General features: G+C 38.9%; 1 protein-coding gene across 1 annotated transcript in view; it reads right to left on the bottom strand.

Moving 5' to 3' along the window:
- The window catches only part of CDH13 (cadherin 13), a 270,252-nt gene that overhangs the window by 209,512 nt on the left and 42,246 nt on the right, over window positions 1-18,494 (bottom strand). The window contains exon 3 of the mRNA XM_057383002.1: window positions 7,000-7,152. Within this exon, the coding sequence (XP_057238985.1) occupies window positions 7,000-7,152 (153 nt within the window). The remainder of the gene's footprint in view (window positions 1-6,999; window positions 7,153-18,494) is intronic.

Raw genomic sequence — 18,494 nt, 5'->3', positions numbered from 1 at the left:
AGATAGCCATGGACCCACATTGCCAAGATCAGGACATAGCCATAGAAATCAAGGTCTTTCCAGCAACTACAAGATTAATATCCTGAATTTTGGTTAAATCTCTAAATAAAACAGCCTTCTTTCTGTGTTGTGAAGAACAAGAGATATGGAGATTTGAGCAACCAAATTTAAAAAAATATCTATTAAAAATAGTGTTCTATTCTGAATATTACCAGTGGATGACTRAAAGCTCATTATTAAATTAGCAAGACCAGACAGACCTTCAAGGCTTTGTCCTGAGCCACAGGACAGGTACTCTTTGTTGAAATACCCTCTGCAACATTTCTGCACTCTTCAGGAAAGGATCAAGCCCAGAACTTGTGCAGCTTTCCAAAAAAGCAAACCAACAAATATTTACACCGAATAAGAATGAAAAAATAGATCCTCCCTGCCACTCATAAAGAGAAGATTAATGGTTTCTATTTAACCTGTGCTTTTGTGCCCAGTTGGTTCAAGAAAGGTTTATGAGCAGATAAAGATTTCATACTCAAGGTGTTTGACTTCACACCAACCAGAAAAAAAGAGAYGCTCCCATCTTTCCCCTGAATTCCTAAGATTCCTTCCTTTCCTGCAGGAAAACACATTTTCTGAAGAAAGGAAAAAGTGTCTTCCTGGATATTGTTATTGCACCCAGACCAGTGAGGCTTCAGCAAGATATTTTGAGGGTTATTATAAYAAAAACAGGGAAAAGAAATAAACAACACAAACCGATCATGCTAAACAGCAAAGAAGCATCATGATGACTTTTAAATGCCTTCAAATGCAATTAATATATAATAACGTAAGTGGCTTCATAGATAATTAACATAATATGACAAAAAATGTTATTAGTCTCCTTGTGTTTTACTGAACACATCATTATTCTTTCCGGGAGCGTTCTATTAGAAAATAATTTTTTTAAAAAAGCCCAAACAACAAACCAAAAAACTACAAAACTAAACAAGCATGCAAGCAAATTTTGGGCTGTTTATTACTATCTCGATAAACTCACATTTTTATATAATTTCCACTGCTCTGCACTCCCACTTTCCCACTCCTTGATAAGAAGATGCCAATTTTTCCTGATGTTTGGAGCGTGGTTTATTTTTAGGATGGAATTCCAAGCCCACTGCCTTGCCTTGACAGTTATAGGTTATAAACAATTTGCTGATTTCTCCCTTTTACAAATTTTTCTCTTTTCCAGCTACAAACGACACGACAGAGCTGCTGAACAGCGGGAGTGTCAGAGCTCAGAATAAAGCAAATGCCCTCCAACAAAACCAACTGTTGACTTTTGCAGGTTTTCCACAGAAATTATGGGAGGATGTTACTGCTTTCTGAAAGGAATCACAGCACCCTGCTGATATCTCATACATCAGGATGTATTGATTTACATACTGTAGTTATTGAACAGGCTATTGCCAGGAAAAACGAACAAGATATGGTAAATTAGAGTTTATATAGAATATTTCATTCCTCCAAGACAAAATAGGAGAATATACATAACAATAATGTGAATTTTAGCTTCACTTCCTGTCAGATTTTCTCTTTATCCCATAAAYCAACCTTGGGAAAGAAGTATTTCCAGTAGCTGGAAATCCCACCTCTATCCCAGCTGTGCAAGGAATTATTTMAATATAAAATATTTGATTAAATATATAATTAATTATTTAAATCATAGTTTTAAGAAATTACTCCACTTAAAATTTTGATGCTTAAATATTTGATTTATGGCCACAGTCATGGTGATCACCTTGGCTCTTAGCTTGGTAAACCATCAGTGCCAGGAAGTTTCCCATGAATTCAGGAATCTGCCCATGYCTTCCTCAAAGGATCCAAGACTTCCCTTCTGCTGGGTTTGGTTTTGCCTCCAGGGTTTTGTTTTGGAGAATCCTCTCTGAATTTACTCCRTGCCCCAAAATGTGAACACATTAATGAATATAAATTAAAAACCCATGTATCTCCTGCACTCTCTACATATAACTACATCACAAACTGCAGAGACCTTTTTCACTGTCAGAATATTTCAGTTGATCTTACTGAAGCTCATGTATATAAATAATTTTCTGTCTGATTAATAATTTTATTTCATACCTCTACAAGAACTCTTTTTCTTTTTTGTCAGGAAAATTTTCTTTCATTTCCCTCTGCTAAATAGTCAGGATTCCTCCCTGAAACTTTGAACTSTGCCATTACTCCATGATTTTTTGATGCTTGCTCTGTGTGTTAATGATTCTTTAATTAAATCAAGCACATTTTACTGAAATTTACATCTCCACCAGACAAAACCCTTCTTGTCAGGAAAAACTGAGTGCCTTTTTTTGGGATATTCACAGGAGATCACTGGGTTCTGACATTTCCCTTCAACAGCTTTCAGCTCAAAACAGAGCAGATCAGTGRCACCTCAGCCAAATCTGCCAGTGCAGATAACCAGGATTAAAATCCCTTTTCTGAGCATTCTTGAAGTTTAGAATCAAACTTGTGATTTTCCTTCAGAAGGAGCAACACGATGTTGTGTGCTGTCCACAGATCTCCAGCACRTTGCAGAGATTCAGTATCAGGGGATGATAAATCATTCTAAAAAGGATGTGGCTGCGCTAAAATGGACTTACACAGACGACAAATTCCTTCTTGTGCACRCGATAAATTACAGCCATTCACTTCCAGGGGTTTGCTGCAGTAATGCTTTCCTTATCTGCAAACATGCATTAAAGCACTTACAAATCTTCCCCACAAAACACTCCTCAGCACCTGACCGAGCTGATTTTCCTCATAATTGTGAAACATTTCCATTGTTTGTTCCTTATTAAACATGGAAATAGAGCCCATTAGGGCTGCAGACCAAGCCTCCAGATTTGACTCTGTCACAGGGACCTAAAGTGAATCCCCAAAGAGCTTTGATGGCTCTGAAATCTTCACCCTCCTCTCAGTCTATTTGTTCTCCAHCATGTAGAAACAATTCTCCCCAGAACCACACAGTCCCGGTTTGCTTTTCACTCCTTTTTTTGAAATATCTCAGTCTGCCACTACCGCTTGCGAGGCATCYTTTCACAGAAGTGCGATCTGTCATTATTTAGAAAGCTGAGGGCTGATTTCACACCTCTGCTTGTTAAGTATTTTTTAAAGCAAATAAAGCTCCTTACTTTAAAAAAATAATTAAAACTAACTCTTCATTAGCAGCTCAAATTGCCTAGGTAAATTTGGTCACACCTCTAATTTGCACGCTGCCACTGAGCAGTTTGATCAAACTGCTTCATTTCATGTTTGCAGAGGATCACTTTCTGATTATTTCTCTTCCACACGCATTTTAACATCTTTTAAAATCTCAGGTCCTGGCTGGAACACCCCAGGGGCACATGGCCAGGCTGGATTTCAGGGATTTCAGCAGATTCCTGCCTCAGGAATTCCATGGGAAACAAAGCTTCTGCAACTGGAGGCTTTGTCCTGTACTCAAGGAATGTCTACCGCCAAAACTTGTACATGAACAGTAAAAAATCAATGGAATATTTTTTTCCAATTCTTCTGTACCTACCCTAACTTGGAGTAAAGAACAAAATAGAAGTCCTGTAACTTGGAAACTTTTTGTCACTTTAGTCGYGGCAATCAACCTCTGCAACTCTTCYTGCTTTTTCTTGCRTTCTGCCTGCAAATCCGTTATCCAGGTAAACGTGAGGGTTTGGAAATCAGCCCAGGGGTTTTAAATAACAGATTACCCCATAATCACTGGTTTTCAGACTTCTATTTTCACTGGCCCTCTATTTGACCCTTTGTTTCCCAATTCACCGGGGTTTTATCAACACTGAGCACAAGTAGCCTTCCAGCTTCACTGGAACRCTTTTGCTCTGTTATCACAGCTCTTTATAGAAGCACTTGGATTTTTTTTTTGCTCAAGGAAAGAACTGAAAAGTCACTAATATTTCTGCTCTGCTGGAATCAGAAAAGACTATGGGTCTGAAGTGAACTCTGAATTGCATAGATTATGGRCAGGTTTTGGTTTTTCGGGCTAGAAAATCCATCTTAAATCTCCCCACCAAGCTCCTTCATCTGTTCTTACACATCCACACTTCCCAACAGCAAATAAATAAACTGTTTGCCATTGTCTGAAATTTCTGACTTAGTCTGATTTATTCAAATCTCAAGAGAAAACCAAACATGCTGGAGAGCATATTTGTACCAGGAAACACCTTTTGCTCCCTGTAAATAGGGGCTCTAGGCTACCTCTTATCTCCCCAGCCCAGGAGCAATTCAATAACGTGCCCAGAGCCTGCTTAAGCCCCCTCTTCAGAGCATCATTTAGCAGTTTTGTCAACAAGCTGCGGCAAGCCCCAAAGTAAAACATTCCATGTAAATCCGCTGGGGTACTCTGACCTGCAGAATTCCTATCAGGGTGCTCTTTAAGAAACCTCTTCAGAAGGAAAAAGGAGTTACCGCACAAGTTTCTAAGCCGTTTTCTAAATTTTCTGTCCTTGCTGGGTAGAACAAGATCCCTGAATGCTCCCGCTCCTCTTCACAARCAGYTTTCASTTAAAACTGAAGCTGGCTGACATTCCCTGGCCTTTAAGAGCACAAACCACAAAGTTTTATCAGAAATAAATTCATAAACCAAGTGGATTAGTAAGTTTATTTCTTAAGGGTGGTGGCATTAATACAATCTGCCTTATGTTCCTCCTGACAGTTTGAGTTCCTTTGCTAAAAAACAAATTTTGAACTCATCTGAAAACACGATTTCCACACAAATGGGCTGCAGCAAAAAGACTGGCAKGTCCTGACCCTCAGACAGATGTTTTTATTCTATTTTAAAATATTTTCTAACTTTTATKAGAAGCAAAATACTTAAAAGCAAACCATAAAAAGGTGAGATTAAGCAATAAACAGTTGTCTGTGGAGAGTTTAGTACTCTCTAATTTAATCATTTTCTCTTGTTATGAATCCAGAGAAAAACTCCTACGAGTTTCTCAATATTCCTCCAAGAAAAAGAAGGTAGCCAAAACCAGATTTTCTAAGATTCAGTGAAAAAATAACTATTTTTTAAACCATTAGATAATCTTAGCTAATTTAAAACATTTTGAGGTGGCAAAATCTGCAAGTTCTATGCAACACAGTGATGACCAAAGCTCTGTTTTGTGCCCTATTAACATTTTTCAATTYTCACCCCTTGAGTACATATGCACTYGGTGCAGSATCACTGKGCRCCTGAAGGATTCAAACATTTTATCTTTTCATCTTCACCCCACCTCTGACTGYACACTTGATAGCCCCATGGCTTGCTAAGAACTCGTGATCTATTCCTTCCTTATTTGCCCTTTGCTTTGAAATTTTTCTTTCAGAACAACAGTGCTGGGTAGGGGAAAGCTCAAACAAAACCATAAAACATTTTTGAGAGAAATTCAAGGATTTTTCAGGGTATTCATCCTCCAGTGTATCAAGGAAATCAGGGAGAAAATCCCGTTGGCTTCCTGACACCATGACATGTCTTTATTGGAAAACAATGGGTTGGATTCAAAGAGCAGCCAAGCTGAGGAATATCCTACAGGATATTCCAACTCCATTTTTTGCTGCAGGATGGGGCTGAGCTGCTGAGCAGAATGCTGGACAACTCATAAAGCACCACAGCCTCTCAGCCTGTGCATTCACATTGCTCTGGKTCACCTGCTCCACCTCATTTCTCCTGTGTAACTTACATTTCTTCCAAAAAGGCTCCTCTGGGGAAACGGTTTTGGTCTTAATTCAAATGTGCCTTTTGCCAGATCAAGATAGGAGGGCCATTTGTGGGTTGATGCATGAAGTTGAATAGTCTACTATGATTTTCCAGGAGAAAAAATATTCAAGGTTTATACTCAACACATTAAGGTGGAAAGCCACTGATAAAGTAAGAAACAGCTGGCAAATGAAGACAAGGAACAGCGTTAAAAAGAGAAACTGCAATGTTTTCCTTGCAAGAAGGACGTCAGCAGCTCCTGTAAATCCTGTGCGAGTGCTTAACATACATTTCACTGCAGACCCAGAGAGGAAGGAGATGTTTAAGTGTTGAAAACCAGCATATGGTGAATTTTAGCAGTGCTGTTTGAGCAGTAGGACCAAGCATCAAACTGGGAAAGTCTCCCAGAGGAGGAGGGAGACAGCACTGGGGTAGAAATGTTGATTATGACTCTGCAGAAAACAAAATGGGGGGCTCAGGGATGGCAGGCAGGACTGACCCCAGAGCCTGTGACCCACAGGGGCACCGTGTGCTCCCTCTGTCAGAGACTGGAACAGGATCCCTGTGCTGGGACACACAAGGTGACACGCACTGACCACTGAGCACTCAGAATTCTGCTGCTCCTCTGGATCAAACGGGTCAGGAACAGGTTCTGTGAGTGCACATCCCAGAGCTGACAGAAAACATGCATCAACAGATCCTCCATTTATTTGGTACATTTGGGACATTGTGAAACAGTTGTTTTACAGATTTGAGAGACTGCTTGTTGGGTATTCAATGGAGAAAAACATTTTTATCGGCAAGGAGAGGAATCTTTAGTAGGATCTCTGTAGGTGATGCATATTTCATATGTAACACTTTCACATTATCAGAATCTTTACTAAAGACACTCATTACTAAAAATGACATTCAATAGTACTTTCCACTGACCATTTGACAATAAAAATGTATAATTTTGTACTACAGTAGTGACAACTTCCCCAAAAGATCTTCCTTTGTCCAAACAAAGTGTTGTATTCACAAATCAAATGCACACACWATGTTCAGACAGCATTTCACTGAAGCTAAATGACAGAAATTCCATGGAGGGAGCAGAGAAGTTTCAATAGTGTGAAAAACAAACACATTTACCATTTCCAAAGGACAAACGCTTGTATAATGCAATTCGATAGGACAGCAGCTGTAGTTGAGTCTTCAATGTAAGTGCAGATCTTTTAGGAGCAAATACACATTCAAAAAACACACACTATCAACATGGAGATGTTATTGCTCTGAGTACTCACCTCGTAATTGGCAATTGCTTCTCGATCAAGGGTTCGGGTCACAGAGACGTCCCCGCTCATCTCATTGATTCTAAAAATTCCTTTTGGGTCTTGATCCACGCCCTTTCCAGAGAGTCGAAACTTTACTCCCTCTGTCCCTTCGCTTCTGATGACCTGCATGGCAGGAAACAAGTGATAGGCCGTGTTGTAAAATCTTATAAGCTCATTCTAAAACCACATAGGTCATTTCAGTCTTTTCACTAATGCTGAGCTATGCTCCCTGCCAATAAAATGTAACTATAAAATATGATTTCAATCATTCACAAGACACAGTGCAATTTTTGTGTTAAACCCTGGAAAAGCTACTCATGTTCTTGGCCAGTTCCTATCTTATCTTCAGAGTCTTCAATTTCACTACTTAAAGTTTCTATTATTCCATCACTGTATTCACTTTAAGTCTTGAATTTGACATTTCATTTAATGCTGTTTCTTTTTTAGCTAAGTTGATAAAACAGCTAAAAACTTACAAAAAAACCCACGTTCTATTGATTGCCATGGAGCACTCTTATTTCACAACAACCCTCACAATGCCACAGAGGCATCACACTGTATTTTATTAGTTATTGTGAAGCCATTACAAAACACACTCCTTTGGGGTTTTTTTCCCCCCAATTCCCTTTCACACTCTTCCCTTCCCAGGATTTTAAATCAAAGAAAAAAACTGCATGAAAACATCAGAGCATCCTGCCCAGAACTCTCCTGAGTCACACAGCTGGAATTAGTCCACTCTCCAAATTTCTATTTATATGTCCACGCACCCATGAGTGCATGGAGACTCCTTGTTATTATCACCTTATTTTCCCATGAGAACAAAATCCCTAAAAATCCAATTTCAAGGCAGCCTCACATTAGTGACAGCAACGTTTACAACCTTGCAGAGCCACACAATGTCAGCTAYAAGCTACACACTTTGCAAATTTGTATTTGTACACCAGAATCTGAAGGATCATAAATTAATCTTGCCCTTTAAGGCTGACGATCTTGCCAAGCCATTTCTTCCCTCTGCTCTTCCACGTTCTTTTGTTTCTAGTAATTTCATAACGCTGATTTCTGCAGAAATATTAAGYGAAAAATTTATATGCTGGTCTGAATTACAGCTCAGGAAGAGGAAGGGAGAAAGTGGCCTTAGAAATCTGGACSTTCTCCAATTCTGAGATAATAAATATGCAGGGCATTTAATAATGTCCCCGAGGAAATAAATGTTTGCTGCCCTATTGCAGTGGGTTGAGCAATGCTGGTTTGCAGATTACTGGGCAGTGAGATTTTGACTTAACTCCATAATCATTATTCCTTTATTTTAATTGAGGAAAAATTGCCACGAGTTATGAAAAGGGAAATCAGCATTTTTAGAGATAAAGTTTCGATTCGCAAACCCTTTGGGGAAGGGAGACATTTCAAAGTAAAAACCTGTTTTCACTTCTTTTTTTCTTCCTCCTTCCAATACTTAGAAACACTAATGGGTGAAGTTTTCTTCTGGTGTATTTTTGAGCAATTCATGACAAAACACAGAGGCAGTCAACATTGCAGGTGACAAAAGGGCAAAGTCACTTTGTGACTTCTGGTTTGGTGATGAAATTGAAAACTCAATGGCTCCTACTGAAAAGTTGCCTGCTGTTCAGGTCATTTTTTGACCAATTTCTGGTATTTTTACTTCAAGCCTAAAAATACATGTTTTCCTTAACATAAAGCTGTGCTTCAGATTTTGCWATGTCATGACCACTGCTCACTTTTGTGGGGAAAAGATGAATCCATCCTTTTYTGCCCTGATGTCTGAGACTTATGATGATCCAAGTGCACCTTCCCACACAAGAACAGTGGTTTGAAAGTCCTGAAATCAGCCCCAGGCCAGCACAAAAATCTTACCCAGAGGTTTTTATGCTACGGCCATCTCCACCAGAACCATCAAACATTACCAGAAGTGTTTATACTACAGCCATTTCCACCAGAACCATCAAACATTACCAGAGGTGTTTATACTAAGAAGGAAAAACAAATAATGTGGTCTGAAATAAATTTGTAAAAAAAAAAAATCCAGATATTCATGTAGAGATTTTTCTCCACATTAGGCAGAAAAGGAAGAATGTAATAATAATGATAGTAGTTGTAAAGTGGTCCCTGCAAACCCAACCGGTGGGAAGATTTCTTCTCAGCATCAAGATCTTAACCTTGAATTTGATGGTAAGACATCCCAACATGAGACCTGAAAGATTTGTGCTCTTTGGAGCTGGCACATCCCATATCTCATCCCCACTGCAGCTGCAAACKGTTCTTCAGCAGAGGAACAGAGGAACCGAGTCAGCAGAGGTTCTCTGAACGCCTGGATGAGCTCACTCAGCTTTTGGAAAGCTTCAGGGAGCCGTCACATTGCCTGTGCAGCCCTTTCTCTTTCCTCTTTGTACCTGTCCACGCCTCAAGGTTTGGCCCAGACCTTGTGCCTGATGTTGTAACTCAGAGCCCAGGCTGAGCTGCTCCGGGCAGCGTTGGCCCAAGAGCCGTGGGCGGCTCACACAAAGTCATTTTCAGAAGGTTCGTTAAAAYGCTTAATTAGCCACAAGAGGGAGCAGCAAACTCCCAGGAATGTCAGGGAGAACATTAACATCTCCTAATTAAGATGCTTATATAATGGCTGCATAGTTCAAAGAAAGTGCATTTCCCAGTTCACACGGAGCWCAGCACAACGAAAAGTTTAATAAAAATCAGGCTTAATTTGCCATATGGTTTGGTGCTTCAACAAGAGCGAGGAAGAAAACAGGAGGATTGTCTGACATGTCCTCTGGCAAGGCTGAGATTCWGAGCACCGGCATAAACAGAGCTGTTCACATGAAATTTCCTCGCTCACGATGCATTTGCAGAACAATGCTTTCCCAATATCCTGGCGGAGATAAAACAAGGCCAGATTATTTCTGCTGGAATGTTTACTTTGGGATTTCATTTTTACTTTCCTAAAATACATAAATGAAATCCCACAGTCACTGCTACCTGAAGCCCAGACAGAAAGAGTTATTTCCATAATTTTTTCGCAGCTTCAGGAACTTTCAGTGCAGGTTCTAATACTKAAAATGTCTTCACCATATGGCAGTGGCTGCAATATAAAGGTTCTTCATTCTCAGGAAATGGGTGTTAAGGCAGCACAAGACCCCACCATCCACCCACTGGGAGCAAGGATAAAAAAGGAATATTCTGGCATCCTAATTCTACTGATTTCATTCTCCCTTGTTCTGATGTCACAGTTCAGAGGGGGCTTTCTGTGGGCAGATGGCTCAGAATGGACAGCAGCTCAGCATCCCACAATAAGATGGGCTGTTGAAGGACATTCCCTCACCCAGGAGATGAGGACAGCACTGGATGGAGACTCAGGCACCACTCATTTCCCATCCCAAGGGAAAATAATTRGGAATTGAGGTGAGGCTCTGTGCCCCTGCTCAACCAAAGACACTTCAGAGCAAACAGAGCATCACGGAGCTGACAGGAGCTGCTTTCTGCTGAGCCATGGCCACAGTGGATTTCCCCAGCGCTATTTTTCAGCTGACATTACGGATCCCTTGAAGCTAAACTCATTCCAGCAATGTGATCCCCCCGTTGTTCCGGGTTTATCGCARAAGTAAATCAGAGTGTTCTCAAGAGACGAAGAGAAATAGAAGCACAAAGACCCCACAGTGCCCCGAGAGAGAGAACTCACAATTCTGCAGTGCCAGCAAATCTGTCCTAAACAGCACCATCCTCTTACCACTTTTATTCTTTGACAAGTGTTTGSCTCAACCACTCCCATCATTTCTTAGCTCTTGATGTCAGGTGAATTACAGATGCATGGTAATAGTTCCACTTTTTAATTAGAAAACTAATCCCACCCCCAGACAGGAATATTTGGTTCATGCCCCAGTTCTTTTCATTTCAGAGCTTTACAATGCCTCTCTTGAGAGGCTTTTTTTTAAATTTTTTTTTTTTTTTTTTTTTTTTTTTTTAATAGGGTTGTTTGTTTTTGAAATTTCCTCGTTCCCCTAGCCTCTTAGGAAGCAAATTTATTCATGGAATATTTAAAGGTGAACTATTCTTTTTCCTCTAATCATTATGCTGCACAAGAGCAAAACAATGGTTTAGGCCCATTGTTTAGATGTTGTATAAATAAACAGACACTTCCTGTCCTGCCATACTGAAAATTACTCTTTACACTCAGAGGCTCCATCTGCTCCACGCTGACTCAAATACTCTTTCAACCAAAACAAATGCAAAACATTCCCATCGTTATTCAAAAGCCTTAACCAACAGAAACTGCTTCATTACTATAAGCTAAGCATACAAAACCCGTGGCTAGAAAGGAATTTGTAGAATTTGCTGAGTTTAATAATTTATTATGTAAAAATTAATACCTCTAGCTTCTTTAATTAAATATTAGATAAGCTGGCTGTGTATGGGAGCCCAAATTGTGCTCTTTGAGTAGGCAGATGTTGGCCAAACCCAACCTTGGCTTTCTGTCTGATTAGAACTTTCTCCAGACTCACTCCATGTACAGGTGACAGGCAGGAAAATGCAGGTGATTCATGCCCATGAGGGTAACAGGAATTACAAAGCTTCTCTAAGTGACTGTGTCCTTTATTCAYGATAATTAGGGATAAAGCCAGCACACAATTCATGGCAGGAGATCTCTCAGGTACCACTTTTCCTCGTTCACATTATGGGCCATTAGCCTCACTCTGTTATCAGCCAAAGCACATGTGGGCAAATGGCCYTTCAGGATGTTGTCCAAAACACCCRAAACAAGTTAATGGAGACAAGAATGAACAATATTTGTGAAATTCAGGAAAAATGACAGAACAAAACTTCAGCGATTAAAGGTATTTGTAGAAAACAACAACATAGGTGAGGTCACAGTCCTAAATTTCCAATTTTCAGTCTCCAGTCTGAGAGGCAAGGTTTTCAAAGCTGTGTCCATCTCCTTGAGCTTTCTTACAAAGCTTAGACCAGCCAGGCAATCCTCCCTCAAATCCTGATATCTGTGCCTGCAGCAGGGAAGGAACTTCAGAAACCACAGGCATGGAATGGAAAGAGAAATGTCACCAGAAATGGGAATATTCAACACAAACCCAACCTCTGGGACAGCCAAGGCAAAGGGACACAAAGTTCAGGTGAAGAGTTTGGGTTCTGGGGGAAGTAGAGCTGGGAAAAAAACTTTTGTGGGAATACCTCAAGCATTCGTTCTGTGTCATCAACTGCAAACATTTTGTTTGATGCTCTTGACTGTCCAAGTAGCAATGGACATAAACAGATCTCCCAGAGAAAGAAAAATGCATGTGGATGACAGACTGCATCTAACCCAGCAAAGAAAGGCATCATTCAGTTATTTTAAACTTTTAAGGAATCTATTTTTATTTCAGATCTTGGGTGAAACAAATCACTACAAAATACCTGAGTTTGGCACTTTAAAATACAGATGTGGCTGAATTATTGCACGATGTTTCTCAATCAGAGATCATTTAAAACTTCAAATGCAAGGTAATTAATCCCTTWACAAAGTTTACATTCTGTGTTTGCTTCTGTGGATTATTTGTTATTTACTCTTATATATTCATACACATTTAAACCTCAGGGGCACTGGGCAAAACTTGAAACTTATTTCAAGAGTAGGAATTACTTCTTACTTGCATTCTTTTGCACTGATTCTCTTAAAACTCTCGTGAATTACAGAAGAAAAAAGGAACACATGTATTATAACAATTATGCATCTGTAAACTGAAGTTTTAAAATATCTTTATAAAATTTCTGAAATATTCAGTACTGGGTGTGCCAATGCTGTGAATGTAGGAACTTTTATACCAACTTTCAGGGAAGAAACGTGGGAATTTAATAAATCAGGCATTGAAATAAAATGAATTATGAAAATGAAAAGTCACACATTGATATTCTCAAGAGGGTCCTTTTTAGCATTTTWACTCTGAGCTTTGTCATGCAAAACATTTCAGGAAGTGTCGAATTTAGGGACAAAGCTGGGAGAATTAAAGCACACAGTTTTAGCAYATTTTTGATGAATGTTTGCAAGGCTGATTGGGGCTGCAAATGGTACCAGTGTTCCTCGCCTGAAGCCATTCAGACAAAACTGTGAATGCTCTGATCAAGCATCGCATCAAGAATTTAATGTGCAAGAAGGAAATCGAACTTGCACTGCTCAAAAAGGGAGTGGTACGTTATTTTTTTTTTTTTTTTGACTGGGGCTCTGCTTCCTATAAAAGGTACTAGACCAATTATTATTTTGTTACATCAGTAAAAACACATTTTACTAACTAGAAACAACAGCAAATCTGRAATTTGACAAGGTTAAGAAATTCCATAGAAAAATATTTCAACAGAATATCATAATGTATGAAAATGACACAATGTATTAAAACCCAGTGAAGCTGTTTCCTCACCATCACCATTTCCAGGTCTTTTTAGAGTAATCAAAACAAATAGGATATTTGATATTCAACCAAAAAATATCTTCKCAGCATAATGGCTTTTTATCATAATTATGCATAAATGTTTACAAAATTCAGATCAACTTTGTAGTGGGATGCACAGGTGTTCAAATGAAACAAAATGAATTTATGCATGTGGGAGCCCTGGGCACTGGTGGATCCCTTCAGCCCCAGGTTCATTATCGTAGTTGCACACAGATGCAAGAATTTTCCCTGAAGAACCCTTTCCAGCAGTWGCAGGGATTTAAATTTGAGGATTTAACCAATATAAATAGCTAACAGTGAGCATTTGCTCAGAGATCGAAGCAAAGTAATTCAATAAACACATCAAGATGTGCATTATCTTCTGTAGCAGGTAATTCCTCCGCTTCCTTTTACTCCTAATTTATGAAGAGCAAGAAGATTCATTACAAATAATTTTGCCTTTCCCTGTTCCTAGCAGTCTATTTCACAAATATATCTGCAGACTCAGGATTCTGTACACAACAATATCTCCCTACTGACAGCCCAGGATTTACAAACTCAGGTTTTTGTGATCTCAGAGGAAAAGGATTCAGAAGTGCTGCTTKTCACAGAATGCCTGGCTATTTCACTGGCTTGTTTGGTCTTTTAGGAGCCATTTCATCACCAGATTTAATTTGYTACTTAAGTGAGTGACTTGCAAACCCTGTCACTTGTAGGAATTGGAGGAGCACTCTCTGCTGAGTGACAGMCAGATGGGGTAGCTCCAAAGCTGAGGCCTGGTAGGAAAAATCCCACTGTGATTGACAATATTAAAAAGAACTGAAATATCCTCTTGAAAACAAACAAACCAATGGATTATTTGGATTTATACAGGAGCTTTAATGGAAGGTTTTCACAGATCTAAAAAGGCAGAAATTAAGAGGCAAYATTCACACATGTAATGGTTTGGAATAATTCAGGATTCAGGACAGGATACACAGTGTGTGACCACCACATGTGTAACTAAACTACAACAAAGGGGAGAAAGAGGACAGACCCAACTTACAGCACCTCTTCCCAGGTATTCCACAGTGCTATTTATTCTGAATAAGATCAAAGTCTTAATTTATAACTGAGAGCCTCTTGTGCATCATCCAGACAAGCACAGGGCGCTGCTCTGGCCCTGGGCTGGGAGCATGAGGGCAGAGTTTTAGCTGGAATAATCCACTGAGAAGCTCTGGAAAAGTCTGGCTTGTCTGAGGAATACAAAAACCTGCAGCCACAGTCACTGCCCCTGGCACTCAGATCCAAATGTCATCTTTAGATCCACGCATGCAGCAAGGAAATCAGATCTGGATTAAGTGGGACCCTCCAGCTGGGCAGAGTAATTGGAAYTGCAGAATAATTGTTGAAGTTGCAGAGCCAACCTGAGGAACTGCACAGGAGTAGTAAAGTGAGGAAATGGAGCTGATGAGAGTGATTCAACTAAAACTGCTCTTGAAAATTAAGAACTCAGTTGAATTTGAAGAAATTTCTTGGAAGATTTTGACTGATTTTATTTTTGCTTTAGCTAGCAACCTGATGAGCCTTGAAAGTGAAAATATTTTGCARTTAGTATGAACTTGGAGGAATAAGTACCCTATCAAAAGTATTTAAATTTTATAATTGAAGATATTAAGAAAGAAATATGATGAAGGGGTTTAGTTTTTTCTAAATTTGGTTCCATTACATGAAGTCTGTCTAATACTTCTGGATACTTTAAGAACCTGCTTAGCACCCAATTCCCACTTGTAGCAAACAACCCACAGATCTAATTATAGATTTTCCTCAGTCACCAGTTCCCTAGGAAACAAATCCATGGCTCATGTCTTGTTCATGGAAGGTCATAGGAGGAAGATAAATATTTTTCTGTGTATAAAAACTTATCTAGAGGTCACAGGTCTGCATCTCAGCAGATGYTGGTGCTTCTGCCAAGGGCAGATGGCTGCTGTGTTTGACAGTTATCTGGGATATTTAAAACTTTCAACATTTCAGCTTGATGAAGCACTTAATACTTCTATTATCAACAATGCTCTGTGATACTTTATGCTGTAAATAAAGATTTTCATTTTGGTCCTCTAAATTAATTTCAATTTTTAACAGTGGGTTAAAAAGTTCATTTTTCATCTAAACCATCAGAGGTCATTTCAAAACAGCTGTGAGTAGCTACAACTTCTTAAAAATTATTGACAGAAATGTAACTTAAACTTACRAATGATAAATAAAATTTGTGTTTTCTTCATATTAGCCCTTTAATTAACAATTTCATCAGAAACGCGATCAAAAATTTCACCTACATGGTTAGGGGGAAAAAAAGTATAATTAATGTTACTCTAGTTGTGATTTAGTTCTAATGCATCGCTGAAAAATAGACAAAATATAATTCACTGGAAATCAGCCTCATGTGAATACATAACTGGAACAGAGGTGAATTAGAATGAGCTCAAGGGTGGCAGAGGGAAGATTTGTCAGATTTCTCCTCCTCATTTATAACACAAAACCACTGCTCAGCTCTCTCCTGACCCACCCACAGTGACAGCTTAAAAGGYAGAAAATTAGGGAACAATCCTACCCACACTCAGTGTGATATCCAGCCTGACTTCAGATCAAATAAAGGATTTGAGCTAAGCCAGAATGTCTTTGATTTATGGGAAGGGAGCCTAAACTGCCAGCACATGTCTATAAACAYGCAGGGACTCCTGACACCTGACCCACAAGCCCTACCCTAAGTTTTGACCCCACATCTTTTTTCTTCTCGCTTTTCTCCATTCCAAAAACCATTCAGATCCAAGCCTTCCACTAACAGCACTGCTTTCCTCTCTGGATCAATGGGTGGGTGCAGAAATGGATGTAAAAATCCTTCTCAAATTTTATCCTGATTCTTGTCCCKGCTGCACACCGAGCCCACTTCACATGAACACCAAAAAAAGATCTCCCCCTGTTTAGGGCCGCTCTAAGGGCTCCCTTCAACAAAACTGTAGACAATAAGAAATTATTCCAGTTTACTCACATCAAGATTACTCCATATACCTAATTCTGAACTTGCAAAACTATTTAATTCAATTTTGCAACAACACCAATTACCCRACCTGAATTTATGCAGAAAATTGTTGCTCTAGGTTAGTGTGATAATTCATGTAAATTTTATAATTTCCTTCCTCGAAAAACTGGAAGCTGAGCCATAAAATTTAACTACGCAGAGCATCTACATTTTCTGACTCAGCAAGACAAAAGTTGTTTTTGTTCTGAGTGAGACTGTTTCTGTTTTAGCCTCGTCTCCTATTGACACRGATATTTGTATCAATATTTCTGCATAAACATTTGCATTTGTGTACAAAGATTGGCATCTCTACCTGCACAAACAGTTTGATGTGTGAGCATATAAAATGTGCTTGCAGGAGTTTTGAGTCAGTCTCCACCAGTCAAGCAAGGTAAAAACTGGGAAAAAAGGCAAACTCACAATCATCTGGTGGGATCCCTTTTGCAGCTCTTCCAGCTGAACCAGACTCACAGAAAAACTTCGGTACCCCTGGAATAAATGATTTACTAAAGAAGCAAAGCATAAAGTCGTAACATCGACCTCATCTCAGCAGAACTTGTGGGAAAAGGCCAGATTTGGAACAGAAAATACATTAACCATCCTTCCTGCATGGTGAGAACTCTCACAATGACAGTCCTGAGCAAGTGTGGAGTGAACTGGTTGATTTTCTCTGCTGGCAAAGAAATGTCAACCTGATTTAATCTAAATACTCATTTAGAATAAAAAACTCCATGTAAAGTAAAAGATCTCCTACAGAAATAATCTGAAATGTTGAGGGGATTACAAGAGTATTGGACAGAACTGCACAGCTGCTCGCTTTGAGTCCAAACAGATTATTTTAGGAGTATAAGTAAGATTTACTGGTAACACTAAGAATAAATAACAAAAAATCCACAGAATGTTGAGTCATCAATTACATTGTATTTAAAGTTTGAACTAATCACTTTTAAGAAGTCTTATTCCAGAATTCAGCCAAACCAGTGTCGTGTTGACCATCACAAGCAAAAAAAATGCTTTCAGGTCAGGTGACAAAGAAAATAAATTCTTTTTTTTAATTGAATTAAATAAAATTTACTTTTTAAAGGTGGGAACTGAGGGTAAATACACRTAAGGTTCCATAACAAAAGGTTTTATTTTGCCAAATGGAGGCCTGAGGCCCAGAAAGAATTGTAAGCAACAGAAATAATGGAATCTCTTTTTTTAACACTGCATTTCATAAACTTTCAAGTTAGTATCAGCCTCTTAATTTATCATTTATCATTACATAAATCTTAATTACAGTTATTATACAATTAACACCAAAATATTTCTGAGCTTTTTAATCCACTTGCAGCTAAATACAAGATTTTTTTCCCCTACCTGTAGCAGCTTTATCTTTTCTAACTCTGACAAAATTAGCTGCTTTCCAGTCACATACAATTGCTTGCCATAACACTGTTCAAAGTCAAAAAATACTATTTAAAGCTAATAGTGAGATTTTGTGAAAGTTTAAGCTGTTAAATTACTAAAGTGTTTCATACATAGGATTGGTGGATAATGGCCATGGCGTTCTTTATCTTGCAGAATGTAAATGTGGCTAATAGTGTGGAAAAAAAAAAGTCATTTTCATACTTTAGTTGAGAATGAAGGAATAAAAGGATAAAGACATTCAAGAAGGAAAAGTCTTCACACTGAATAAACCGGAGCAAAAAAGGAAAAGGGGGATATTTGTATGAAGTATTCTAAATGTTAGAAAGAAATTCCCTCTCTTGTAACAATGAGATCTTGCTTCTAAATGAGCTGAGGATTGGAGGAGGTTCTGTTCCATCACCAGAACAAGCATAAGCAATTTTAAACCTGACTTAAAATGAGATGTTCAATGGGAATCAATCTGACATGGTCCTGTCCTGCTATTCTAAGGGACATAATTCTAAGGGATTCCAAGAGAAAACCCCATTGATTTGTGCTCTGGGAATTCTGGAATAATGAGGGCACGAAGGTGGATT

This window comes from Malurus melanocephalus, unplaced genomic scaffold (assembly GCF_030028575.1).
Source record: "Malurus melanocephalus ecotype Western Australia unplaced genomic scaffold, MMel_1.1 scaffold_600, whole genome shotgun sequence".
NCBI lineage: Eukaryota > Metazoa > Chordata > Aves > Passeriformes > Maluridae > Malurus > Malurus melanocephalus.
Note: the sequence above shows the minus strand (reverse complement) of the source record. Positions and strands in the feature narration are given on the sequence as shown.